General features: G+C 39.1%; 1 protein-coding gene across 1 annotated transcript in view; it reads left to right on the top strand.

Moving 5' to 3' along the window:
* LOC139298973 (CUB and sushi domain-containing protein 3-like) overlaps positions 1-26,882 on the top strand; it is a 310,941-nt gene that overhangs the window by 81,713 nt on the left and 202,346 nt on the right. Inside the window, 1 exon segment of the mRNA XM_070921804.1 lies at positions 22,938-23,050. Within this exon segment, the coding sequence (XP_070777905.1) occupies positions 22,938-23,050 (113 nt within the window).

Raw genomic sequence — 26,882 nt, 5'->3', positions numbered from 1 at the left:
GGGGATTGAGGTTGACCAGCTGTGAATCCTCACAACTCTTTGGGATAGTGCTGGCTGGGTGTGGTATAGTAATGCTGCCGTTCTCTGGATGCAACAGGTGTGAAATCACTGTTATTGTGTATTATGTTGTTATCCTGATTACTTTTTTTTTTATATTCATGAGCCCCAACCAGCCAAAATAAACACACCATAACATGGTAAAGCAGTCCATTAAATAGCATTTTAAGTTATGTCTCTCAGGACTGATTCCCACACATTTGGGGTGACATGCTTTTATGCTCTCTTGTCACGCTGTCAAGATCCCTAAATGAATCCGACAACATAATGTATATGGCCATTGAATAGGCAGTCTGAGCATACTGATGCTGATACTACCAGGTAACATTATATTTTTCTCTGCATGATGAGATCTTATTGGTTTTTAGAAACAAAGAATATGCTTTGTATAACGCAGAAGCACCCGAAAAGAATAGCATCTTTTTGACTTTTGGGAACAATGTTCTAGTGTTAGCATTAACACTAGAACAATTCCGATCTTTTAGGCCAGCTAGCTAGCTTAGAAATCAAATACCAATCATATTCATTTTCATTTTATTTTTTTGTAACCATAACTTATATTCCATTGTTTATAACCATAACCTCTGTGACTGTGACTCCAGGTGAGTTTTCTGAAGCACATAAAGAGGAGAGAGGAGGAAAGACTGGAGATTAGCAGATGAGAAAAGAGGACTATAAATAGTACTGATGTATACTGTAAATGTGGAACAAAACAATGTGCATAATGCAAATGATTTATAAAGTTTAGATATTGTAATGCCCACCTGCATGGGCACAATATTTATATTATAGTCCATTGGAGGTATGCTACAAAAAGAGGGGAAAGGAGAGGAGAGGGAAATCACCATACAGCTTTTAATCAGATGTCTGTTAACTTTTTTAGGTTAAACAAGTCTGTAAATGTGTGTAGACGAGCATGCACAGCAGTTTTCAGCCTATTTGCTGATATAAGGTTGCAAGCCTAGCTGGAGCTAGTAAGACCGTCTGTCTGGGGTGTTACAGCTGTTTGTTGGAGTTTGCATGCAGTTTGCGTGCGTTTTTGTGTGTATCTACGAGTGAGAGTGAAACAATCTGTGTTTCCCTCTTCTGCACATACAGTATACACTTAATAAATGTTCCTAGGCAAATGTTCTTTACAGCTCTGAGGCAGCAATGCAGCAAGTGAACTAGAAGGGATTTGGTTGATTAAGCAAGTTGCAGCTTGACTCCAGAGCATTGGTTACACTTGCTTTCAATGTGTTCTGGCCATCTGATCACAACTAACTCTCAAGTATGTACACTCTCAGGTCAAATATGGCTACATTCAGAGCTGATTTTAACACCCACATGTTCAGGTGGTGTTGGGTCACGTTCATATTATATGCCAGTGAAAAACCAGCTTCATGTTTTTCATTTATCATACAGTGACAGTTGGTGTGTTAATTTTTCAGTGGGACTGTGTATGTGAGAATTGTAGTGTTAACTTAAGAAAGCACTTTCACGATAATACACTCAAGCTTTAACTGTTAAACTCTTTTTGTGTTCAGGCTTATGTTGTGCTATTGAAATGTGTAAACTAAGTTAGATCAAGAGGCCTTGTGTTTAAGTTTGCGTGTTTGATTTTAGTTGGGTACATCATAACCACATACTGTACATACAAGGATCTACATTATGTGTTTTCTTCCTTTTAATCTGTTTTTGCTTTGCTGTTGGATGTTGAATAGAAACCAGTCACAGTATTCATACAGTGCTCAATTCTGTGAATTGAAATTCCTGGTAGTCACAGTATACCAAAAGAAAACCATTACTGTAAGTCAAGATCTGTTAAATCTATCCTACTTCTTTTGGGTTGCCATGTACTGGCTAGTTTATTCCCTCTTTCCTGTTCCTGCCCTGACCCAGTTAGTATCTACAATCCTCTATAGCACCAATTTCACACCTGGCTAAGTCACACCCACATCCCCCTACACACATAAGAGACATGCACAGAAACAGAAAGACACATACACACAGTCACAAAGCTAAACTTACACATGACCTCATGAATACACACAAAGGCCATGGGAAACAGCAGTGTGTGATTGGTGTGAAAATAAGCAAATATGGTCTTTGATGTTGGTACAATATTCCTGAGCGGAATTGAGTACACTTTTTTGGGAAGAAAGCAAAAGGTGTATATGTAGATGCATGTGTGTGTGTATGTGTGTGTGTATGTGCGCGCGTGAGTGAGTGAGTGAGTGAGCGGTTTGTGTGAGTGTGAACCGAGGTGTGTTTACCCCTGAGGTAGTGGTATTTCATCTCTTCCTGCATCAGTTCTGCCCTGTAGGGGGTAAGAGGTGTGTGTGTATGTGTGTGCATTAGAAGATCCAAATAGCTTTGCTCAGGTTAAAAAGACAGGAAGGAAGAGAAAAAGAACACTTTCTCTTTTTGTGGTTTTTTTCTCCCTGCGTGCTCCTGTGTCTCAGACTCAGACCAGTGTTTTCTTGCTTCAGCATCAGACTTTGTATTATTCAGTGCACAGAATCTTACTGACTTCGTAGAGAAATTAAACATGCAGTGGATAAACCTGAATAAACTGACTGCTATAAGAACACAGCATGACGTCCAGTACCAAAGGAATTGTACAGGAGGCCATCCGCAAATATGCAATAAAGTAAATACATTAAAGTTATTGTGTGCATACAGTGTGTACACAAGAAATTATTTTATGTCCCTTGTTAGATTTCCTTATACATCAACATAGTTAATAGAATGAACTACACAAGATAACAACAGCCCACTTGTGCTGGGCAAGAATAAGCTTGCAAAAAAACAAGTAAATACTGTCATCCTGAACAACTTTGTTGCTGCACCAACTTTTATTGCAGTAAACAACATTTTGGCACAGTGGGTGTCCATCAAGTGTCCAATTTGGTGTAAATTATCCCTGCAAGAAGACTTTGAGGGGCGAAAATGTGCATAATTGCTAAGCCTAGCACAGTATGCTGGGAAACACTATTGGTGTGAGTGTATTTGTGCTTCGTAGAGGGATGCTTTCATTTGAAGTTGCAAAGCTATTTTTCAGCCATTTAGGAAATCAGTAATGTTTCTATTTAATGTGAATTCAGTGCTGTGAAAAGGGCACATGCCATTAAATGCGTGGCTCTACAGGGATGGCGTTAAACTATCAAACACAGTTTTTTCCACAAATTCTTATAGCAGCTTTTTGTCTGCTCAAAGTTTATAGAGACACAAAGGTGGGAAGAGAGCGAGAGAGGGGAGTTATGTGTTCATTGAAATATAATTTCCTGATGGATTTAGCTCATCCATCATAACTCCCTTTCTTCAAATTACATAATTTCTGTTTCTCATTTTTACTTTCTCTCAATCACTGTCTTTATCTCTCAACTTAAGCTTTCAGTTCATTATCACTCCTGTCTTGATATACAGTCGCTAGTATCGTCTCTCTTTCTCACAATCTGTCTCAGTCTTTCTGCCAATGTCTGCCTTTCTCTGAATGATTATATTCACTTTTTCATTTCTCTTTTCTTAATGTCTGTCTATCAACCCCTCTCTGTGTCTCTCTTTTCACAATATTAATTCAACCCCCCACTCCCCACCCCGTCTGTTTCTTTCTCAATTCTTCCTATAAATGTCATTAATTCAGTACCGATAACCAGCTCTGTTCTTTTCAGCTGAAGCTGGCACAGATTATAATTATAATCATTACAATAACGTTAACAGGAGTCAAATCCCCCGGTGATATATCTCTCTTGAGTCTTTGGAGCTCCTGTTCTTTGTGTCATATTGTGGCCACTGTTGAGATTATGTCTGCGTGCATTTAATACACCTGGGGCTGCCGTTAATTGATTTTTTCCCCCTCTTTTTCTTTGAGTGGTCTGTTCAGTCTTATGAGAGAAAAGTGGCGCCGTTTCACACCATATGCAATAACCTATCCATTACTATGAGTACATTGCCTATCAGTGCTTGATGAAAACTTCTACTTCAGCCATATAAACTTTATGTGTTTGTTTACATCTAATTGTTTTACTCAGCCTAAGGTCATAATCAATGTAAAACATAACTGGGTGAATCAGCCAAGAAAACTACATCCAGAATTTTTTAACTATTCACATGTGTAAAAAATGTTAAGAGAGGACGTTGAGCCAGATGCAGCAGAACAAATCAAAACAGTCAGCAAAAAGCTAACATATTTTCTGTGAAATCAGACAAATGTGTACAAGTTGACCTCATAGTTTCAATTAACTAAAATTATAGCCTACTTGACTGTAGAGAATATGAAAAATTGTTTGACATAAAAATCCTAACTCAAGGTCCACTTAAGGCTGATACTTTTTTTTGACAAACTAATGTTTCTAAGGTCAAGAATGAACTTTTACTCACTCATTATGAAAATATGTTACTTGGAAAGATAGAGATGTTTCAGCTTAGTTGTTGTAACAATGCTACTGAGTATTGTGCATAAACTGTATACTACAAACCAACCTTGTTAGTAGTAACTTTGACATATGATCTGTTTAGATCTGTTCTTTCTCTAATAATTGGGGTACAGAATGTTCCTAGAAATGAATCATAACTGAGACCAGTGTTCTTCTTCTCCTAACTATTTTTACAAATATTTTGCAAAACAGCTGACTCCATATTTTCTGAAGTCTGATGTCAACTAGCTATTTGTTGGCAGTATAACCACTTACTTGGAAGGACAAAGACAAGTACCTACAGTTCCTCCGTATATATCAATTTTACGTAATATGGACAAGGTGTGCTCAAACATTTATGGCAGTTGGCACTTGTTGTGAAACCTTTGGCTTGTTATTGCAAATCTGAATGGAGCAATAAACAAGGCAATTGTGTGTGTGTGTGTGTGTGTGTGTGGTAAGAAGTAATGCTTTCCAAAAAGAAATGAAGCTCAGGGTCCTAATCTAATCAGAGTTTTCTTGGCAACAGAAAGATGTGCCTTTGCGATAAAAACAGCAACACTTTGGGCACTGTTACAACATCAGAGTTTAAGAAACATTTTTGTGCAGTACAGCTTCAATGTATGTCTCGGTTGTACAGGCAGTAGTTTCATTACTTTATGAGTTTGTAAATGCATTCGTGACATCAGATTAGACTATTGATTCTCCAAATAAATAGATTTGATGATGTGTGCTAAACCTGTTGAGTTGTGCATGGCACTGGTGAGACCCACTTAGTCTTGGTCATGGCTGGATCTTCTTAACCTTGTTCGTTTTGGATAGCAGGCTAATGAGAACCAGGGCGGTGTAACAAGTCAGCCAATATACCTTGGATGACTCTCTTGTCTGGTAATATTGACAGTCCTGCGTGTATATGTGTGTTTCTGCGTGTGTTTGTGTGTGTGAAGTTCCAGTAATCCCAGTGGCTAAGCTGGTAATCCCCTCAAGCTGCCCATTAGCCCCTTGACACACACATGTACAGACACATACACACACACACACAGCTCCTCCAGGGCAGTCACCCAGGTGTCAGGCAGACTGTTCCTCAGGGAGGGATCACTATGATCAGCCACAGAGCTGGCCCACTGCCCCTGGAGGGAGGAATGGAGACACTGGCTGGCAATACATACCGATTAAAGAGAGGGAGACAAAGGCAGAGGGAAAGATGAAGAGAAAAACAGAGAAAAGGGATGGTGAGAGGGAGGGAGGCCAGATTGGGACAACTGGATGCGAGAAGAGGAAAGGAGAAAACTAGAAAGGGTAAATGTAGGAGGAACAGGGAGGAGGGACAGGCAACGATAAAGAACAAGATTCAAAGAAAAAGAAAAAGCCATTTTTCTGTCTCTTCCTGCTCACTGAACTGGCCTCTGCATTGGATGTTGTTACCTAGAGAGTCCACTATTTGGACAAGAACATCAAACTTCTGTTATGGTTGGCTGTTTTTTTTCTTTCTTTTGTCTCGTACAGAACAGTTTCTTTCCATTTCTGCGAATCTCTTGCTGTTGTTTCACATTGTTTCTGTCAGTGAAATGGCATCAGCTGATCTGTGCAGCACTTTTTCCTTTGAGTTAGTATCCTCAAACAGATGATTCACTTGAGCCTCAAATGGACTTGTAGAAAAACACAATGCCTTTGTGGATATGATGTCTTTGTTCTGGAAATGCTTCTTTCCCTTACTCAAGTTGATGTGATAATCAGTGTTTGGACTCTCATGGCCCTTTAAACCTGTAAAAGCCCTTTAGAGTTTCAAATGTACGCCCGTCAGTGATAAAAATAAGCACTCTTCGTTATTTCTGTAAAACACTTTTTATAGGTATGTGGCATTTGTTCAGACAACAACGTCTTGCTGGAGTCTCGTAGCCACCCACCGTCCCCCTGGAGTTTAGTAGTGAACTGTGTGGGCAGGAAGAGGCACACTCATTACATGACGGCAACCACACTGAAAGTCTACTATTGTGAGTCATTCAGTTTGAGCACTGAACCCATCAGTACTCTATGTTGGTGTGGGACGACATAGGAATCGTTCCCTTTACTAGCTATGTCACATCCCACAACCAGCGAGACACGGCAACAATGACTCATTCACACTGCGGGTATGTGTTGTTGTTAATGTTTCAGTTTTCACCTCTTTTCTGCCTCCACCGCCATTTCTAGACAAAATGCTAGAGATGTGTTCTCACTTGTTTCAGCACTGCTTCATTTAAACCTCCTTGCATTAGGGTGTCTATGCTCGTATGCCTGCAATATTCTCTCTCTCTCTCTCTCTCTTCATATGCATAGTTGTTTCTGCTTTTTATTGTACATGTGTGGTTATATTTTTTATTCATTTAGCAACCAGACATTGTTTTGTTGTCCAGAGCTATTTGTCCATTTGCTATATGGAGTTTTATCCTAGCCAAAGACCCAAGCAAAGTTTACAACAGGTAATTTCACTTACTGGCATTCCTATTTACCGCTAGTTTCTGTGGTTGGAATGAGAGCGCTATAACAGGTAAAAAAGTTGGGCCAGAGAAAGAAAAATCTAAATTCACAAACAGTTCCGATTATTTTATTTTGTTGATCAAAATGATTGCGCACATGTAAACATGTATTTGCAAGCTAAATGACCAGTCATTTTGCCATAACTAACAGTGATAATATATACGGACAGTCCATTCCTGCTTGATGCCACAAACATTTAATTTACTTTGACTCTCTTCAATCTCTGTGTTTGCTGAAAGGTTACTCTTTCATGTATTTCCTTTAGTCTTTTCATGTCTTGCTCTCCCTGCCATTATTTCCCCATGTCAGTTCATTTAATCTTTTTTGTTAGTCATGATGAGGCACAGTAATCACTCTGCAATTGTAAAACTATTAAGTGAGGATTATACATAAAATTAAAATCAACTGTCACCTATTTTAAAGGGGATATACACTGTCTTTCCATGAAGCATCCAGCTGTCTCAGACTCCACATTTCATGAACTTGCTAACAGTTTGCAGTACGTCAAGGTTTTTGTGGCTCTCTGGACATTTAAGGCTACATGTATAATTTTGCATGTGACACTAAAGCCCTGGGTATGCTGTCCTATTTGATTCATTTTATCTTTCTTTTGCCTTTATCCTTCACTGCATGTCAGACTATGAGATGCTGTCAAGGTAGTATCTTGAGTTAGTTTGTGCCAACCAGTTGGCTTTCTGTGTAATTGATCATTGGACTTTGGAGCATCTGTCAACCTGCACTGACATATCTAAAAGTTGGGAAACTATAAAACTTCCCCAGAGGCTCAGATTCAGTGCAGATCCATGTAATTGGCTGTCTGTGACCCTGTCTTACTGTACAATGCTGCTGATCATTGCTTACAATTAAAATTTTGACAGCCTAAACTGCAGTTTTACTTAGATATAATAAAGAAAGCAAATATACAAATAACAAGGTTCTACTTTCAGTGCTCGTATTGCAGTCTGACACATCTGAAAAGAAGATTAATCTTTATAGCCTATGTTTGAGACAAGACTAGACTTGTAATTCTTTGTAGGCAACAGGTGATGATTGGTACCTCACCAAACTAATTCTGATTCTGAAACTGTTACATGGTGCCACATTCATGGCTTAGGCAGTGCAGAGCTGTGTCACTGATCATCTTAAAGTTTCATTTTATCTTATTCTGTGGGAAATTAGGCTGATGTGAGACTGCTGATTTGCTTATGATTTCATCGGCCTCAAATTTTCAGTAAGAAGCCTGCATTACAAACTGAGGGTGTGGAATTTGAAAGGCCAAGCAGTGAGGGGTCTAGGAGAAGATCAGTTTTAAATTGTGTCATGGAAATTGTAATACCCTAATACAAGTCAAGATAGGCATCGTGGCCTCCGCTGCTTTGACTTTGATCCTTTTTTAATCTGCACATGTGCTTTCACCCATACATATTAGTAGTTAGTTAGTTAGTTAGTAAACACACATAGTGAAGTTAGCCCTAAAGCGTAAAACTTATGTAATGTGACCAATTGAAGACATTATGACATGAAAATCAACACACGCTTGAGTATATTTTTCACTTACAGTCTTGTGGACGATGACATGATTTGTGATGGGCATAAATGTCTCTACATCTTCATCCCCATCTTGCCCTGATATACAGTACGTGGAGTGAAACCCGCAAAACATCTCACTACCTTTTAAAATGACATTCAATTTAGCCATTTGGTTAATTGCTTGTGTGTGGACACATGAACATGTGGATGGACATGTTATTAAAAAATTTAATTTTGGGGTCTAGTAACATTTTCAATCTCCACCCCGCAGGGACAATCAGAGAATAGAGCAGAGACAGACAGACATAAGGAGACAGAGTGAGAGTGAGAACAATGTGTTTCTCTCTGCTCTATTGCTCTCTCCATTATCCTTCAAGACAGAAATACAAGAATTCAATTAAAAGACCATGTAGTGACCTTAACACACGTGCACATGCGTGAACACACACAGTGTTGATGTATCAATTAATCACTGTCTGTCACTTGACCATTATGGCTTGTGTATCCTCACTAGACCATGGGAATTATATACAGTGTACAGCAGTGTATGTGTGTGTAAGTGTGTGTTTGTAAAATGTCACTCTACTCTATAATGACCATTGTTATTCCCAAAATATTGTAAGCTCCAACAGGCCCTCTGATAGGTCTTTTTTGCGTTGTCTTGTGTGTGTCCAAGTCATTAGTATGCAGCACTGTGTACTAGCTTTGTGTTATTAAACATTAAAGCTAGATGACAGAATATGGCCCAAGCCCTGGGGCTAAAACTAACATAGTAGGACAAAAATAGGGAGACACACACACACACACACACACACACACACTGGCAATCTCAAGACATTCACACACAAAAAGCCATTTCAATGTCCATGGAAAGCTAAAGCCATTTTATAGTTGATTCTTAAAGTAGCAATTTTGAATGAAGAATGTCATTTATTTTCACACAATAGCAAATTTAAGTCACTGACTCTGGTTGGCCCATTGCTATTGATCTCATGGTTTGCACAGGAACTGAAGAAATTCACTGGCTTTGAGCCAGATACCCATTTCACTTGCCATTTAGTGAGGATAACCTTTCATTTATTTAGTGTGCTACAGAACATGCAAATGCTTTAACTCACATTGTATGTTCAATAGATTATACCTATCTATACATATGCCTTTGTTAATGCTGTAAATATTACTGCTGTTATCAAGCACTGTATTAATGGTATTTGTAATTATCAAGAACTGGTGAGACATTATGGAGCCCGGTCTCGGCCCATGAATAACAGGACTTTAAGGTTGAGAGCACCCCAGGGTCATTTTATGGATATAAGCTATATTTTCTAGTTCACAGCTCTAAAAGACACAATAGAACAAAATCCATTTAGATATTAAATCTAACAAACACCCCATCTGTCCACAAGTCCAGTATATGGTATCATAGCATGTAATGAAGTGGAGTAAGAAACAGAGCAACTATATATTAATCTCGAGTCAGTTGTCAATGTGTGTAAAATATTACAAATAGCTCTTGCAAAAGACGACCAACCAGTGGGTCATTTTCTATTTTAAAATGTTTCTATACTAAAACCATTTCAGCTTTTTATCTTTTTAAACCACTTGACTCGTACTAGTACTGCTGTACAACAATTTTATAGTATATGAGCACATAGACAGTTCACACAAAAAGACACTCCTTGTAATATTATTGAAAAGATAATTGTTTATCCATGTGTCAGATGCCAAAAGTTACAGATTAACTTACCATCAGACTGAAAGTTTGTTTCAGCTCTGACCATGCTCAGCATCATTGTTGGGTGATGTAATGTACTCTTTAATGAAGGGGCAGTTTTTTTGACAGAACACCCTATAAATATATAAAAGCTTGAGAAGAAGCTGCAAAGAAAAGCATTGCACAGTACTGTGAAAGATAGACTTCAACTGTTGTATATCGTCTGTATACTGTATGTTGAATCAAGCTTTTGGCAGACTGAAGGACTCTTGATTTTGTGCACATCCCTTTAAAGGCTCAAAAGAAGTGAACTATTTATGAAGGAACTTTAGCTATGGGAAACACTGTCAGTTTTTTAACATGATTCCATGAGACATGGATGTGTGTGTGTAAACCACACTGCCAGCTGCTGTACTGAATGAATTTGTATGTGTGCTTTTAGTGTCTTTGTTATTTTTCAATCTCTAGTCCTGACATAAAGTAGATCTCAGTGCAATTTCCAGAGCTCTAGTATCAGCTTCTGAAAACCCGTAACTGCTCTTTACACTTTGATTTCTCCTCACGACTCTACTCTCATCACTGCTTGAAGGCTAAATGTTGTTTTCTAATGAAAATCTTTACCGAATAAAAAAACCCCCTGCATTCTAACTTTCTGTAACTGTCATACTTTTTCTTATTTTCTGAAAATATAGTTGATTTTTAGTTAAAATGTGTTGTCTTATGATGATCACATCCTTCATTTGGTACATTTTGTTTTATAAATAGACTTTATACAGGGAACACAGGGGTGTGGGGAATATGCCTGTGGTTTTGTTTTTAAATTGGATTTGTGTTTGTCCTAAAAGTTGTTTCACATAAACAGGAAAAATGGGCCAAAAGCCCTCGGGCAGCAAGCCATGTTAACATTCAACCATTCGCTCAGTGCATGCATGTACATTTGAGTGTTTGCCAACATTTGTGTGCTTCTTGTGTGTGTAGGTTTGTAACTGTGTGTATTTGAGTGTGTGCGCATTAGTCTACTGTTTGGCCCTGTGACACTTTATGTTGTGTGGTCGTTTGTTGCTTCTAACAAGTCAGAGGTAGTTATTACCACAGGCAAGGTTATACACCTCAGTACAAACACACACACACACACACACACACACACACTAAAAAATACAAGTTTATTTATTGCAGTAAAACATGAAAAACTGATGACAGCAGACATTTCAAAATGACAGAAATGATAGATTAATAAATTATCTCTAGCTAACAAGAGGTTGCACAGTAAGATAGAGCTCACTTTCAATTCAGTCTAGCACGATTTAACATTTCACATTACACACTAATACATTATTGTTAGAGGGGTAAATAAGACTTATTCCCAAAAGCAGAGTCAAGTATATTTAATACTTTATTAATTTGCTTGGCAGGCATAAAAATGTCTGGCAAGTTCAACATTGGCATAGAAGTACAGATAACTACAGGATCCCACCGCTAAAGAGTAACTATACACAGGCTCAAAACTCTGCTTGCCCTCCCATCTAGTGGCTGCTGCATGCTCTGTCCACACCATGTCCATCACAGCACTTCAAAGAGCACTTCAGTGCAATGCTACATCACAGCTGGGCATGATTACAACTACAGAAGACAGCGCGTGACAACACCCAGCTGTGATGATTGATGATGAAGAAAAATGGGTCCAAATACTGGTGTTTAATGTTAAAAAGAAAATTTACACCTGCACATGACGATTTGTGTGTATACGAAATAGTTGTTGTTCAAGTTGAGTTCAAGCTGTAAAATTGCTTGATATTTATTCAATTAATGTGTAGGATGGTGCATTTTTAAATCTTGTTTTTCATAATACACATATTTGTAATGAGTGATGACACTGCATGATGGGTGTGATCAGAAGTGCGAAAGACTTGAACCTTTTCATCCATAGAGGTCAGTGCAGCAGCACTTTTCCTCCCAGTTGTTCTTCAACATCAATGTTTATCAATGTTCATCGCAATGTTGTTCACACTGAAAAACCAATTTTACAATGTAATATTGTCTAACAACTTAATATTATACACAGTGTTATTGACATTAGCATTACCTTTTCACCATTTGTTGTCTGCTGCTGCCAACTCGTAATTAGAGTTGGCAGCCGATTGAATATTGCCAGCACACAAGACTCAGGTCCTGTTAAGCATTATATGACATTTTGTAAGCAATTATATCAGAAACGTAACTGGTAACTGGAGTAAGCAATTTTAATAATGTCGTAATTATTCTGCGAGAAAAGTATTTTTTAATTTCCATATTGCTAGAGAATGTGTGACTGCTCTGATGTCGGTCTCAACTTGTGTGTTTTAGTGTTTGTGTGTATCCACTCCCATCATATTTCTTTTCTCTCAGCACACATCTCATCCTCTCTTTCCACCTTGTCTCCCTCCATCCATATATCTCTCGACTGACTGTCCCTTTAAGGGGCTGTCAGCCCTGACACCTCCCCTTTAAATGCCAGCAGACGCAGGCAATCTGTCTCTACCTATCTACAAAATACAGGTGTGTGCACTTGCATGCACACACAACATTAATGTGTGTGTCCTGCATTAATGTGTGTGTCCCTTCCAGTATATATATTCATGTGTTTGTTTGCCCCTTTCTATGTATGTGTGTCAGGTTTAATAGTAAGTGATGGGGTAGCCAACAGCCTAAACAAGCTTTAGCTCAGGGGGGCAGCACTCACTATCTATCTAACTGCCTGAGAGAGAGGAAGACTGAAGGAGACAGAGGGAGGGAGGGAGACGGAGGTACACAACATTTATCATTTAATAGTGGAAGCAACAACTCCTTTTTCAACATTGGAAGGATACTGTTTACTGTTGCTATTGAAAGTCTTGTGAGGAAGACCAAGTCCAAGCAGTTCTGCTTCAAAAATCCTAGTCTCTCTCCACAGCCCATCCAGGTGTTTCTGCCGGTGTCTCATTGTGTCTGTTGGCATGACAGTTACTCATCCTTTCTTAAATTAGAGCATGGTGTGGAGCAAATACGTAAAGTTGGACTACATTGTGTTAGCACTGAGTTCCTTTACATGTGTAATATATTCCTCTAGCATATTTGCTGCATACATCGGTGAAAATTACTTTTACACACACAGCTTTAAATTAAGCCAGAAAATATTTCTATTAGATATGTTTAAAGAAGTAGTGACAGAAAGGCAATAATGGAAGAGAAAATGTTACAACGCTCAAGAGTTGACAAAAAATGTTAATAATGTTATTATCATTTTTATCCGATACATACATATACAGACAATCATAGTCAAAAATGTTCTAAATCCCGCAAAATCTACATGTAAAGAACACTACAAGAGCTGATTTTCTACTCCGCAATTATGGATTGGGCCTTTAATGTGCGTCAGTTCATGTCAGTCCTAGTCTCTGCATGTTTGCCTTAGAACCTCTGGGGCTGACAGGGAGGTTAATCCACTATTCAACCCCAGCCAGAGTGTCTCTCCTCGGGGGTGCACAGAGAGTGGCGATGGCCCCTGTCACCTCCAAAGCTCTGGGATGAGAACCCCCCCTTCCTTGACGATGCACCACAAAAGGGCTTATCGTCCCTGGGCATCACAGCAATGCTGAGGGAGATTGGAAGGAATGGATGTTTGCACTGCTGGGCGCCAACAAGAGTGACATAGAGTGACAAACACACACACACACATATGGTCAGGCACATGCATATGAGCAGGTAGGCACACACTGCTCACATATGGCAAGATAAAAGGAGGGACTGCACATGCACACTGACACACAGTTTTTATATTTCATGAACACACGCGCAGGAACACATGCACATTGTTAAGCATGCATACAGACCAACAGACAAAGCCATGCTAGCAGCACTGAAGGCTATCTGCTGAAAGGAAATGGGTTTTCTACCATTCCGATCCTCAGTCTGGTAGGCTGAGAGTGTTTGTCCATGTCCATCAATGTGTGTGTTTTCAGAGGTCATTGAGTCAGAATATTTGCTCTTTGATTCAGTGTCATGCTTAAATATTTTAGTTTTCCTTTGCCTCAACAGAGATGAATATTTTTACACGTAAGGATTCCCTCTCACTCTCTTTTGGCTGTATTAGGTGTTTTATTCAGCTTATCGTACATTTCAGAGACTTTACAGAGCTAACATCTCTTTCTGTACGTCTTTCACTCACTCTCTCTCTCTCTCTCTTTCCCTCTCTCTCTCTCTCTGTGATGAATGGTGCCAGTCAATGAGTGGGGTGTAAGGGTGACCTGACCAGGGGGCCTGTGTGTTTATGTGTATCTTCTGAATTTACGTGTGTGTGACTAATTTAATGGATAGCATGCCACCACGGTCAAGGACCCAGCCTACACACATACGAACACACGCATACGCAGGCACAATGAAATACACACACAGAGTTCAGGGTGGGTAGCGAATGACTGATTTACAAGACACACCAGTGACTATTGACCACATGTACTGTTACCTGAAAAATGACTGTGTGTGTGTGTGTGTGTGTGTGTGTGTGTGTGTGTATGTGTGTCACTCAGGCTAGTGTTGTTAATCAATCACTCACTACAGACCCTGAACTTTGGACACGAGTAGAGGAAATAAATCTACTGACATGAAGTGGAAGAGAGGGAAGGAGGGGAAAAGATGGAGAGGGAGGAGAGATGACAGTTTTTTTTTAATAAAGAGGAAGATGCTCTTTTCATGTTGAATATTTCATTAATGCTGTAAGCTACATTTAACATATTTTGCTGACTGATTGTTGAAGGTGTAAAGATGTAATTCAGAGGATGCACTTACCCCTGTGAGGAAAGTGTCGTTACATTCTTTAGTAGTGTTACTTTATTACCATAGACCACAAGTAAAATGCTCACACGGCAAATCATAGACAAGCACACAGATGTAAAACATGAGAAAGACACTAAGGTTTAGACACTAATAAAAGACCTCTAATTCCATCCTATATTATTTCTGCTCTCAAGGTCTTAAGGCAGTAAAACTAATTTTGGGACACTTGTGTATCTCCAGTTAGACAATGTCGTCAATCAACTGGTTCAAAGTCAGAAATCAGTTTCCAAATGAGACATAGGACAGATACAGGCTCAACCCGAAGTCAGAAACCCCCCAACCAGTCTGAAAAAAAGAACTTAATGAACTTAATTAACACATCTAGATGTCATGTTCACACACCTAGATGATGTCTAGGTGTGTGTGTGTGTGTGTGTGTGTGAGAGAGAGAGAGAGAGAGTCTGATGATCATATGAATACTAACTAGACACTGCATGATGAAACAGCACTGAAATAAGAGAAACTGATGTCCAAGAAATAAAGTAAATACACCATTCAAAATACTAACTAACAATACTGGAGTGTGTGTGTGGGGGGGTTGATTAAACAGTCTGTGTGGCTGTGAAATTGATCAAATGTGGCAGGTTTCATTTTGAAATAAATTGCCTTTAAAAACAATGTATGGATTTGGGAGAGAATGTCATTTAAATTAGTTACAGTTTTACTTATCTAGTACACTTCAGAAATGGAGTGCCAAAGTGAGTCCCCCATGAAAGTACACTCATTCTACTTTGTTTTTATCTTAGTATGACTTAACTTCACTCACACGATATTAAAATACAGCATCACATCATCTACATATGTACATATTCGAAAGAAAACAGATTAAGAGGTGATTTATAAAGTTAACACAAGTATGGTATGACAGGTGTAATATGTGACAATTGCGATTATGGTTTGACCAAAAACAAAATCAAAATGATATTGATGCATTCTATACTTATGCAATATAATTTAAATAAAGTTGATATTTGTCTCATCTAACATGAGTCTTTCCTTCTCCTCAGTCTAATGTGAATGTTTGAGTCCATCCATCAGCAAAAACATCAGTTTTAGTGCCCAGTTTTGTCATTTTATGAGGTATTACATTTCTTTCGTCACATCTCTGCAAAATTAACTATTTTGTGTCACCCATACACTATAATGTTGGACAAAAGACACATAGATATAAATGAGGCTCCAACCCAAATAGTAACCATTTCAAAAATTGCAAAATCTAGAGAGCTCAGTTTTGCTGTTCACATTTAAGACAAAAGGACATTATACAGACTGATTTACGTGCTTGCTCTGAGTGGGAAGACAGGCAGAGAAAAGAGTATGAAGCAAGGCAGTGGGCAGGGAGGCTTTATTGGTGTACACGTAGAAAGCTGCCTGCCTCACGGGAAAGAGAGACGAGTGGAAAGAAAGTAAATTGCCAGGAAAATGACACAGTTACCATTCTCCCAATGGAAAGAGTCAGCAATGAAGAGAGGTTGGGAGGGAGGGAGGAAAAGGAGAAGGTGGATAGAGGAACATGGGGAGAGAGTGGAGGAAGAGGAGGTTGGTTTGTTGGGTCAGGCTTTGGGTCAGTATCAGCTCAATAAAATACACACAAACATACACACATTAACACACAACCACAGATGTACACACTTTCTCTAGCTCACAGACAAACACGCCCAGTAGTCTCTCGGCACTCCTACTTTGGTGGGTATGGGACTGGTAGCTACACATACTGACACTAGCTGAGGGAAAATAAACAGCCTTTAACTTACAGACTTTAATGCTGAGCTCCTATCCCCATTAATTCTGATGAGAAACAAATGTAAATTGGCACCCAATTCTGTTTTCCATTTAGCAAGTACTTTGGCCTCAAGGTGGGTGACATCGATGGAGATTAAGTCGCGCAACAATAAATATTCAAGTATATCTGTAATACATAAATGTGTTGTAAGATACTTTATACAGTATATTAGATTATACCAGCAGTATTGCCTAGCAGCCTGACCTAAGATCCGTGTATCTAACCATTATGCTAAGTGTGTGTTCAATTGCAGTAACCTGTGCTTCTGTAATACATTTGAGTTGCTGTTCATAACTATTCTTTGTAACTTGGCTTGATTGTTTAATAGTGTGAACATTGGGGTGTGTGTGTGTGGATATTTCGGCTGATGCATACAGTGAATTAAAGCTCATTCTAGATTGAATGTGTAGAACCATTTGTGTTTAGGTGTTTTTTGTGCTGGGTTAGACATACAGTAGTTTCCATTAAGGTTGTAATAAGCCCTATAGGGGATAATCGCACCATAGCTACATACAGTATCCTCAGATCAACAGGTTAATAGTCAACATAATCATAGCATGTGCGTGTGTGCTTATCTGTATGTCTTTTTATCCAATGACCATCCTAAACATGAATCAGGAACAGCTACATTGTGCACATATTAAGTTAGGTTGGCCCCCCCTCTTTGGATGAAGATATCTTTACTATATATTATATTATAGATACTGTGATTGTTCTGAATATACAAATATTCGGCTATGTAAAGTAAATGTAAATCAATATTCATAGGTTAACCAAAGCTGGTTAGTAAGAAGACGTGATCATAATCTGGAAATAGTTGCTGTCAGTGAAGTGAAGTGAAATGTAATCTACATAAACATAACTTGACATGAAACTGGTTAATGTCACATCCAGGCAGACACTCCCACCACTCTCATCAGTATCTATCCCCAGCATATGTATATGCATGTCTGTAGGTCTTAATCAGATGACTCACTGATGTAATTAAACTATGCAGTTCACATCAGATATGATTTGATCTGAGAAACTATTTTTCAACACGACACAAAACCATAACTGTGTACTATTTGTCTCACACTGTCCATCCTTCTGTCTTTTATTTTGTTTTTACAGCTTATCTCTTCAACTCAATCTCTCTTTCTTTCATGGTAGTAATAATGAAAAATCTCTTTTCCTGTTGGCAATAAAGAGATACATCAGATACAAGGGAAGGAGGAGGGGAGAGAAAGAGAGAAGGAGAAAGAGAGAGGGGGTCTGACAATCGCATTAGCCAGACTGCATGGTTGCTTTTTTGGAGAAAAATAAAGAGAATGGTGTGTCTCTATCTCTCTGTGCGTGTGTGTGTGTGTGTGTGTGTGTGTGTGTGTGTGTGTGTGTGTGTGTGTGTGTGTGTGAGATCTTGTGTGTCACCGCTTATGTTTGTGTATGTGTGTGTGAGAGAGCAGAGAAAGCACTCTGCTGATATTAGCTAGTCCTTCATTCACTTGCTAATGTGATTTCACTCTATACATCACACACATGCATACACATACACATACAAACACGCACACACACTCCCACAAGAATAGACTTGAATGTCAGACACCCTCTGTTCCATCTGTCTTTCACTTTCTGCAAAATAATTTTGGTTTTGCCTCATAAATCACAAAACACATAAATCCAGAGATAAATTGTTACACAGGAAATGGAGGAGACTGTGTGTGTGTGTGTGTGTGTGTTGAAAGTTTGTTTCTGCAGAAGTAAAGCATTACAAATAAGATATTGGAGAAGAAGCAGAAGAAAAAGGGAATGGTTCAAGGTTAATTTACATAACATGATATTTGCTTTTTCTGTCCTGGCTGTGTTTTTATCAAAAAGCTCCTCACAATACCATGAATGCACACACAGTTTCAAGAGGATCTTTCTTTTTCTTTATTTTCATTGGTGAATGCTTTTTGGAACCACATGTCTTGTTTAATTGAAATATGACGAAGATATGTCAAGCCGCACACACACTGGCAGAACAACTTTTACGATTTGATACCCAGAGGCACAAGTGCGACCATGGTGCTAAATAATCTAAAAAAGGCATTGAAGCAATGAATGAATGAAGTGTTATACTAGGTGGCAATGGGGCAGGCTTCAGTCATTGCCAAACTCTGTGGCAATGGCAGCTAAAGTGACACAGAAATTGCGTTGAAATTGGCCATATTTCCCTCTGTCACATTAAAGCAACAGGAAGCAATTTTGACACATACAGAAGGCGCAGCGTGGTGTTGTATTTTTGTAGCTAGTGAATGACGTGTCTGGGAGAGAGAGCAGTGATCTGTATGGATGAGGGAGCGGCATGAGTTAGTGCCTATGGAGACGAGCAAAGCTCTTAGTCCATTCATGCAAGTCATCAATGTATTTGTGTTAGTTGATGCTTAGTTGTTAGCTAGCAAAACTGTAATTGGTGTATTTAAATTGCTAAGTTCTTCTTCTTCTGGCATTACTAAACAGCTTCAGCTGCATTACCATCACCCTCTGGACTAGTGTGGGGCTGACCCTGATTTGCATATATGCGGGAAATGCAAGACAGATGCAAATGGTTTTGCGATCTGGGTAACGGAGAAGCACGTATGTGATTAAGTGTATACAAAAGCGTATTAAATAGCATCTGGATTTTATCTGCAATTGAGACACATGAAATGACAAGTATAAATGGGGCCTAATGAATAAAAAATATCACCAATATGTTACACAGGTCAGATTATGTCACACTTTTTGTGTTGTAGGAGGCGGTCTCTGTCACCATATTTAATCCATATGATCTGCATTTATGCTGCAACTACTGTACAGTTACTACACTAAAAAATGAGTGTATCTTTTATTTTTTCTGTTGCCTATAGTTGTGTACTATAGTGATTAATGCTAGAATACATTTAATCATATTATCTGTATTATGACAGTCATGCAATACAGTTTTTACTGTAAAAGTGCACAACTAAAATTTGGTACAACTAAAGAAAGACACTATTTTTATTTTTTCATTTGTGTGTATGTCACAAAAATGCTATATAGGGGATGGTTCTACACTCTGATACTACATTCTGATACTGCTATTGCCAGTACGACCACTGCCAAACCCTCTTCCTTTACAAGTGATTTGCATTTTTATCAGCTTTCAGGATTGCGAGATTGCAGAATGGGCATATATTGCCACACAATTATAGCGTTGTGTTTCAGTGCTATATTGTTTACAGTAGCACAGCTGAAAAGTGAAAATGTGAATGTGCAGAAATCATTTCCTATTGAGGCTAACCATGGTGACACACTGCTTCATTACACACACATCATGCTAATGTGCTCACTGTATGTTGGAAACATTGTAAAGACAGATAAAAGATGGGAAGGGGAAAGGAGGTCATGAAGGTCATGAAGTGAAAAAATAGAAAGGAAAGCATTTTTTAAAGAATAAAGAGAGAGAAAGATATATTGTAAGAGTTGAGACGAGACGAGAGAATGACCAAAAATAGGAAGGCAGCAGGAACAGAGAAATACAGATAAGATATAGATTAGGAACAGAGGGAGAGATTAAAGAGATGGTTGGGGGGTTTTAAGAAAGTGGCCACCATTTGTGCTTTGAGTGGTATTGGACTAGATGAGAGAGAACAAATACAGAGAGAAGAAATTGAAAGGGAGTGAGTCACTTGAGAAACCAGAATCAAGATGCGTAGAAGGGCCAACTAAAAGAGACAGGGGAAACTGAAAACAAGGGAAAGCAAATTGACAGGAGAAATGGAGGCATGCAAGAAGGGGTGAAGCACAGTTTTGTGAGCAGAAAGATGGACGGACAGAATGATTAGCGAAAAGTGCATGTACAGGAGGGGAACCAATTCAAGTTAACAACTGAAGAAAAGTAGGAGGATGGATGGGAGATGGAGAACACGAGAGTCGAGATGGAGAAATAGAAAGAAGAGAAGAGAGTTTTGGAGAGGGTGGACAAAGAATACAAGACAAAAAGGAGGAGGTAAGAGGGTGAAAGAAATAAAGAGAGAGGAGAGGATGGAGAGATTAAAAGATGAGAGGATGGGTGATAAAGGAGGTTCATAGTGGAGGAAAAAAGCATGGTAGGGGGGAGAAGAAGAAGATGGAATAAGGGTAAGAGAAAGAGTGAATAGAGGGCTGAGAGAGGGCAGGTTCGTAAAGAAACTGAGGTTGAACTGATAGAAAGCTTGATAAATTAAAATGTGGAGACAGAAAGAAAGATGTGAGGACAGATTGAGAAGAGAGATGAGTGCAAGAATGGCGCAAGAGAGTCTCTGCATTGTGTGAATATTTAGAATACTTTATAATAGCTGGAGATGCTAAAATTTCAATTTTAGACAGTAAGAGTTTACTTTGAACACTCACAGGTACAAATATTGCTAGGAGAGCATTTGTCTCCTATGTCATGTATTTTCTGACATTCCTCAAGTGTCGCCTTATTATTAAATACAAGGCAAGGACACACAATGAGTGTGGAAGAAGAAAACGCATAACAATAAGGTACACACATCTCTGAGGAGTAAATATCAATCCAGAACAAACAGCAAACTAATGAAAACCTTTTAAATTGGTTACAGAAAAATAAAAACAGAAAGATGACACATTTAATACTGAAAAGTACAAGAGATTTATGTTTATCCATGCTGAAAAGTATCACAAATTGCACTCTGACTGGGGTGGAGGGGAGAGAAGGGGTAGGATGAGTGATAAAAGTGAGAGTAGGTTAAAAATAGAAAGGGGATGTAGAAAAAGAAAAGATAAAAGACGGAGAGTTGGAATTAGGGGACAGAGGTGTAAAGGAAAAGATGTGAGACAAATGAAAGGATGATGGGGAAGTAAAAAAAGGTAGCTGTATGAATGCCAGGGAAGTGAAAGGTGGAGAGATGGGAGTAAACTAAAGAGGAGAAAGGAAGATGAGAGATTTAGGTGGATAAATGCCACAGAGTGTGTAAGGGCGGTGGAAGTAAATGAAGAAGAAAAACAAGAAGTTGGGTGACAATGCTAGAGGAAAGGATGGTATGAGTGGACTGAGGGAAGAGAAGAGGGGGAGGAGGAGGAAAGATGAAAGAGGAAGGGAGGAAATGGAAGGAAGGAGGGAGGCAAAATAAAAGGAAGAATGGTAGCTGCAGGACAAGAAAAAAAAATGTGCCGCAGTGGCAGCAAGAAGGTTTTGGCTCTTTTCCATACCTGAAAAAAAAGCTTGGCCTTCCATTCCTCTCTTCTTCCTCATTTAATTCAAGGAATCTAAAAGCTGAAGGCACATCTGGGCAGTTGCGTACACACTCAAACATGTGGAGTACAGATTGAAAGCTGCCTTGCCTCCCTACTTGACTCCTGTTTAATTGTTCACCCATCTGTACACAACCCCGTTTCTGTATTATTGGTTAGCAGACCAAGGCTAACATTTGTGTCGGTACACTTTGATCTTGTGGCTTGATTTATGTGAAAGCCCCTATCGAGTAGTAGGTTTTAGTGCAGCCCTTCTTTATATTTTCAAATAATGGAGAGTTGTTTGTGTTCTGCCTCAGAGGCTCTGTGCCAGGTAGTGGTACTGGTAAGAGCAAACATCAGAGATGGGAGTTTGATCACACTGGCAAAGCATAAATTGTGATAAAAATGACTGGAAGTCATTGTGAATGTCTTACCTGGCATACAGCAGTGGTAGTTTGAGGCCTTATAAAACAGCAAATATGCACGTTTTCTACTAAAACTGTTTCTTATATTAGTATATTATAATTGTATCATTAGTGTTATTTATCTGAAGTTGGCAACAGAAAGAAACATTTCAGTGTGTGGAGTTTCATGACCAGTGATCAAGAGGTTCAAATAAGTGATCACGGGGCAGTCGGGCCTGTTACAAACATCTTCTGCACTCTTCTAAGCACAATATGAATTTCTTTTTGTGTTTAATTGATGAATGTTTAACACACCAATATGCTAATCTCTTTGTTGCTATAGGTTAACAAGCTGTAAGGCCTTTTGTGTAGTCAACAAAAGGTTATTATAAGCATTGTTATTCCTGAATATTACTGTGTCTGATAATTTGTTGTCAACACGTGTCTCTGTGTTTCCACAGGCTAACAGGGTTCCAGGTTCCTCCCCCAGTCACCAGTACGGGAAATGTCTTCTCCTTGAGGTTGACCAGTGACTTTGCTGTCTCTGCACATGGCTTCAAACTCAACTATGAAGGTCAGAAAGTGTGTGTATGCATTTGTGTGTATGTTTGGTGTGTGATAATGTAAAGGCTGTGCGTCAATGCTACTTATTAAATGTCAGATAAACATTCCATAGCTCAAATAGGACTATGGGTCTGAGCCATGTAAGAAAGAAAGAAGGACATTCAGACAGCTAAAGCTCTGCCTTGGTTGACCCCTTATTTTTGAATGACGTAGTAATTGAGCAGGTGCACTGTGTTGTTTACCTTGAGCAACCCCCGTTGATATTTGCAAGACACGTTCAACTTAAGGCAAAATACCACACATAGAACCTTGAAAACATAAGGTTATGCATTGTTTATAACTTCAAGTCCCTCTAGCACTTATCAGCAGTATATTAGGATTCAGGGAACTTAAAGTATAGTGTTACCTTTTTCATGTTGGTGTGGACGTGATGTACAGAGTGCATTACTTCTATTCAGTTCAATACTTTTGAGAGGCTATCCAGATTCTGAAAGTTTTCAAGGAGAACTGCCATGTTCTGAACATCTTTGGCTCCTTTTCCACTCAGTACAGGAAAGGACACCCTAATGGGTGACAAGTTCATTCCTTTTCAACACGGGAGGCTGTCAAACTTCAAATCCAGAGAGAGAGAGAGAGAAAGCATGGGCAGAGCATGACACAAAATGAGAGCACACTGAAGGCTCTATATTATAGATGCGCTGGGACAGAAACAGAGACATATTGTGGTACGTTTTATATCACAGAACACAAATATACCAGATTTAGCAAATCAATCCATTTTGACCCTCAAGGCAAATGATTGGGCACTAAAACACCTTATTTATACGCTCGTATTATGTAACTTCAGCTAAAACAGACAAACTTTCTCTCTCTGTTTAAGTAAACATTATTGAGGTAATTTTTACATTAAATAAAAACAAAAACAATATTATATAATAATGTTAATGAATTAACCTTGTTATACTTGTTTACCAGGGAGTTTGAACACTTTAACAAAGAAAAAAAGGGGGTTGCTTCCAGGGGGAACTTGGCCCATTCCAGGGGTATCTAAAGCGTCCCCTTTCGCCCTCTTCCTTTAGGGCCTGAGTAAACACTACGGTACCATTTTCACAGATGAAAGAAGAGATATGAATGGTTGAAGTGATGGTTAAAATTAGAACTCACTATGTATCAGCACCATGTCCTGTGTGCATTAATTCCAGATAAGATTAAGATTAGAAGAACTTTGATGTCCTCAACGAGGCGTTTAGTTCCGGCGCATAAAACAGATGAGCATAAAACTGTCTTCCGGAGGCACACGCAAGACACTGAGCAAAACAAATAAGTACACAAGTATGTAGTTCCTTGCTATTTACTGGGCAGATTTTTGACATGAACAGCTGACAAAGTGACAGTACTGTCTGAAGACACCTGACTCAACTACATATATGTCATTTAAAAGGACATATGATGTTTGTTTGAGATGTAGTTATGGTCCTGTAGTATTTATTTAGTAGTCCTGTGTACTGCTGCGATATTAATACAGAAATGGAACTGTAACATAGGCCTTTTTTCACAAAAAAAAACAATTTTGACATGTCACAGCAGGAAAAGGTCAGCTGTAAATTATCAAATGAATGATGGCTGAATGCCATTTAGTTTCTTCAGTTTCAGAGTCCTGGTAGTGTTCATGCTGGTTCACTGTCACACTGTCATGGTTTATTGGGAACCTTGAATGGAACACAGCCATCGTTAATGGGATTAGCAACAAGTCAAAATGTCTGCTGTCAAAAAGGCCTGTTGAAAAGAACTATAGCTGGGGTAATGTTTGATATATACTGTAAACTTCTGTTCAGAACTTGCAGATGATTTACATTCACGTGCTCACACATGCAGGCACACAGTGTTTGTCACAGCTGGTTGCTGTTGAAAATGATACACTTCTTAACTGTCTCTGTCTGTCGCTCTGCATCCTTCTGTGGGCCTTTTGTGCTTGTCTGTATGTAGGTTGGATGGTTGATGGGTGCTCATCTTGTTGATATGCGTGTGTGTGGTGCACCGCATCATGACAATATCGCTGATTGCAAAGTGCCTGGGTTTAAGTCTGCACACATGCTGTGTCTGACTCTATGTGTGTGTGTGCGTGTGTGTGCATGTCTGCGTGTGTTTGTGCTACTTATATGTCCAAGCAGTTGTCCCAGATTTATTCACTGGCACAAGTTTCCACTTGCTACTTGGCCCATGTTCATTCTGTGTGTGTGTGTGTGTGTAAGTGTATGTGTGTGTGTGTGTGTGTGTGTGTGTGTGTGTGTGTGTTTGTGTGCGACACGGAGTTTGCTCTCAGTGAGAGCATCCAGGGGACTTATCTGAAGAGCCCCTGCTGCTGATACATTCATCTGTTTAACTTACTCTCTGTGTGTGAGAGTGTGAGAGGGGGAGTCAGTGAGACAGAGAGGCAGACCACACTTGGCAAATACTAAAATGCAACATTATGCTGATGATCTGTCTGTATTTCTATATTCAGCACCTCACACTGTCCACAACACACATTTAGTCTGTAAATTCATACAGCCAGGAGGAGATTTTCTCAGAAGGAATGATCCACCCTAGTTTGGACAATTTTTTGGCAAGTCAGCCTTAGCCTGTGTAATCCATCTGCCTAATCTGCTACTGGAGACATTTCAGATTTTCGCAGGTATGCCTTAGCATTTTTAGAAAGTAAAAAATACCTGCTCATCATCATTATTGGTGGAAGTGTTGTTTTTTGTTTTCAAGCACAAATCTTATTTCCAGTGAAATTACAAACATTTTGAACCACTAGAAATATGAACTCCAGTAGTCACTGGTTAAATCATAGGTCAGTCTCTCTCTCTCTCTTTATGAGGTGGCATAAATGCTAGTGTAAATGCAAAGGCCCTTGATCAGATGTCACTATCAAGATAATGTATCCAGATACAGATTGCACAGGTGTAAATGGGGTCTAAGAGTATGACTCATTTTTTATTTTAATCTTACAAAGGAAGAATTTATCAAAACTAATTTCATTTCTACTTATTTTGATACAAAGATTTCTCTCGTACAAGATGGAGTAAATTGGAGCATCCAAAGTGATGCAGGCATTTTTACCAAACTGCTGTGTAGAGGGAACCAAGGTGAAACTCTGATTTACCAATAGATGTACGCTCCAACCCTTTGCTTCGGTTGAGACTGAAAGAATGAAATTGCGACCAAGCTCCCCTTTAGGGATTTCACATTGAAATGAACCGACGTAATTTGGGCTTCTGATGATGAAGCCTCCTGGACATCTCTCTGTGGAGTTATTTGAGGCTCGTCAAACTGGGAGGAGACTCTGGGGCAGAACCCGAAGATGCTGGAGGGCTTTCATATCCCACCTGGTCTGTGAACGCCTCAGGACTTTTGCCTCGGGAGCCCAGGAAGAGCTGCCCTGCTTAGCCTGCTGCTACTGCACCTTGGAGATGGATATGTTTTGGAAAAAGGATGAATGAATAGATGGATGGATTAACATACTGTACTATTGGATCTAAGATAGTGTAACAGTGGTACAGCGGTGTGCATTATATCCCCATTATAAAACAGAAATCCATGAAAGAGGTTCACTCATTGGTCGCTCTATAGGAAGGAATTTCGCAAAGGTACAGTAGTGTGGCTTTATCCTTTTCAGTCTGTCTGCTTGGTGGGATACACTTTGATGTGATTGTTGGACTCCTTGAACATTTCTTCCCCTTCCTCTGAAGACTGTCAGGTCATAACTAATTCATACACCAGCACATACCATACAGTGTGTATATGTGCATGTGTGTGTGAGAAACAGAGAGAGAAAGAGAGTGATGTATTATTTAGCA

This window comes from Enoplosus armatus, chromosome 16 (genome assembly GCF_043641665.1).
Source record: "Enoplosus armatus isolate fEnoArm2 chromosome 16, fEnoArm2.hap1, whole genome shotgun sequence".
Taxonomy (NCBI): Eukaryota; Metazoa; Chordata; class Actinopteri; order Centrarchiformes; family Enoplosidae; genus Enoplosus; species Enoplosus armatus.
Note: the sequence above shows the minus strand (reverse complement) of the source record. Positions and strands in the feature narration are given on the sequence as shown.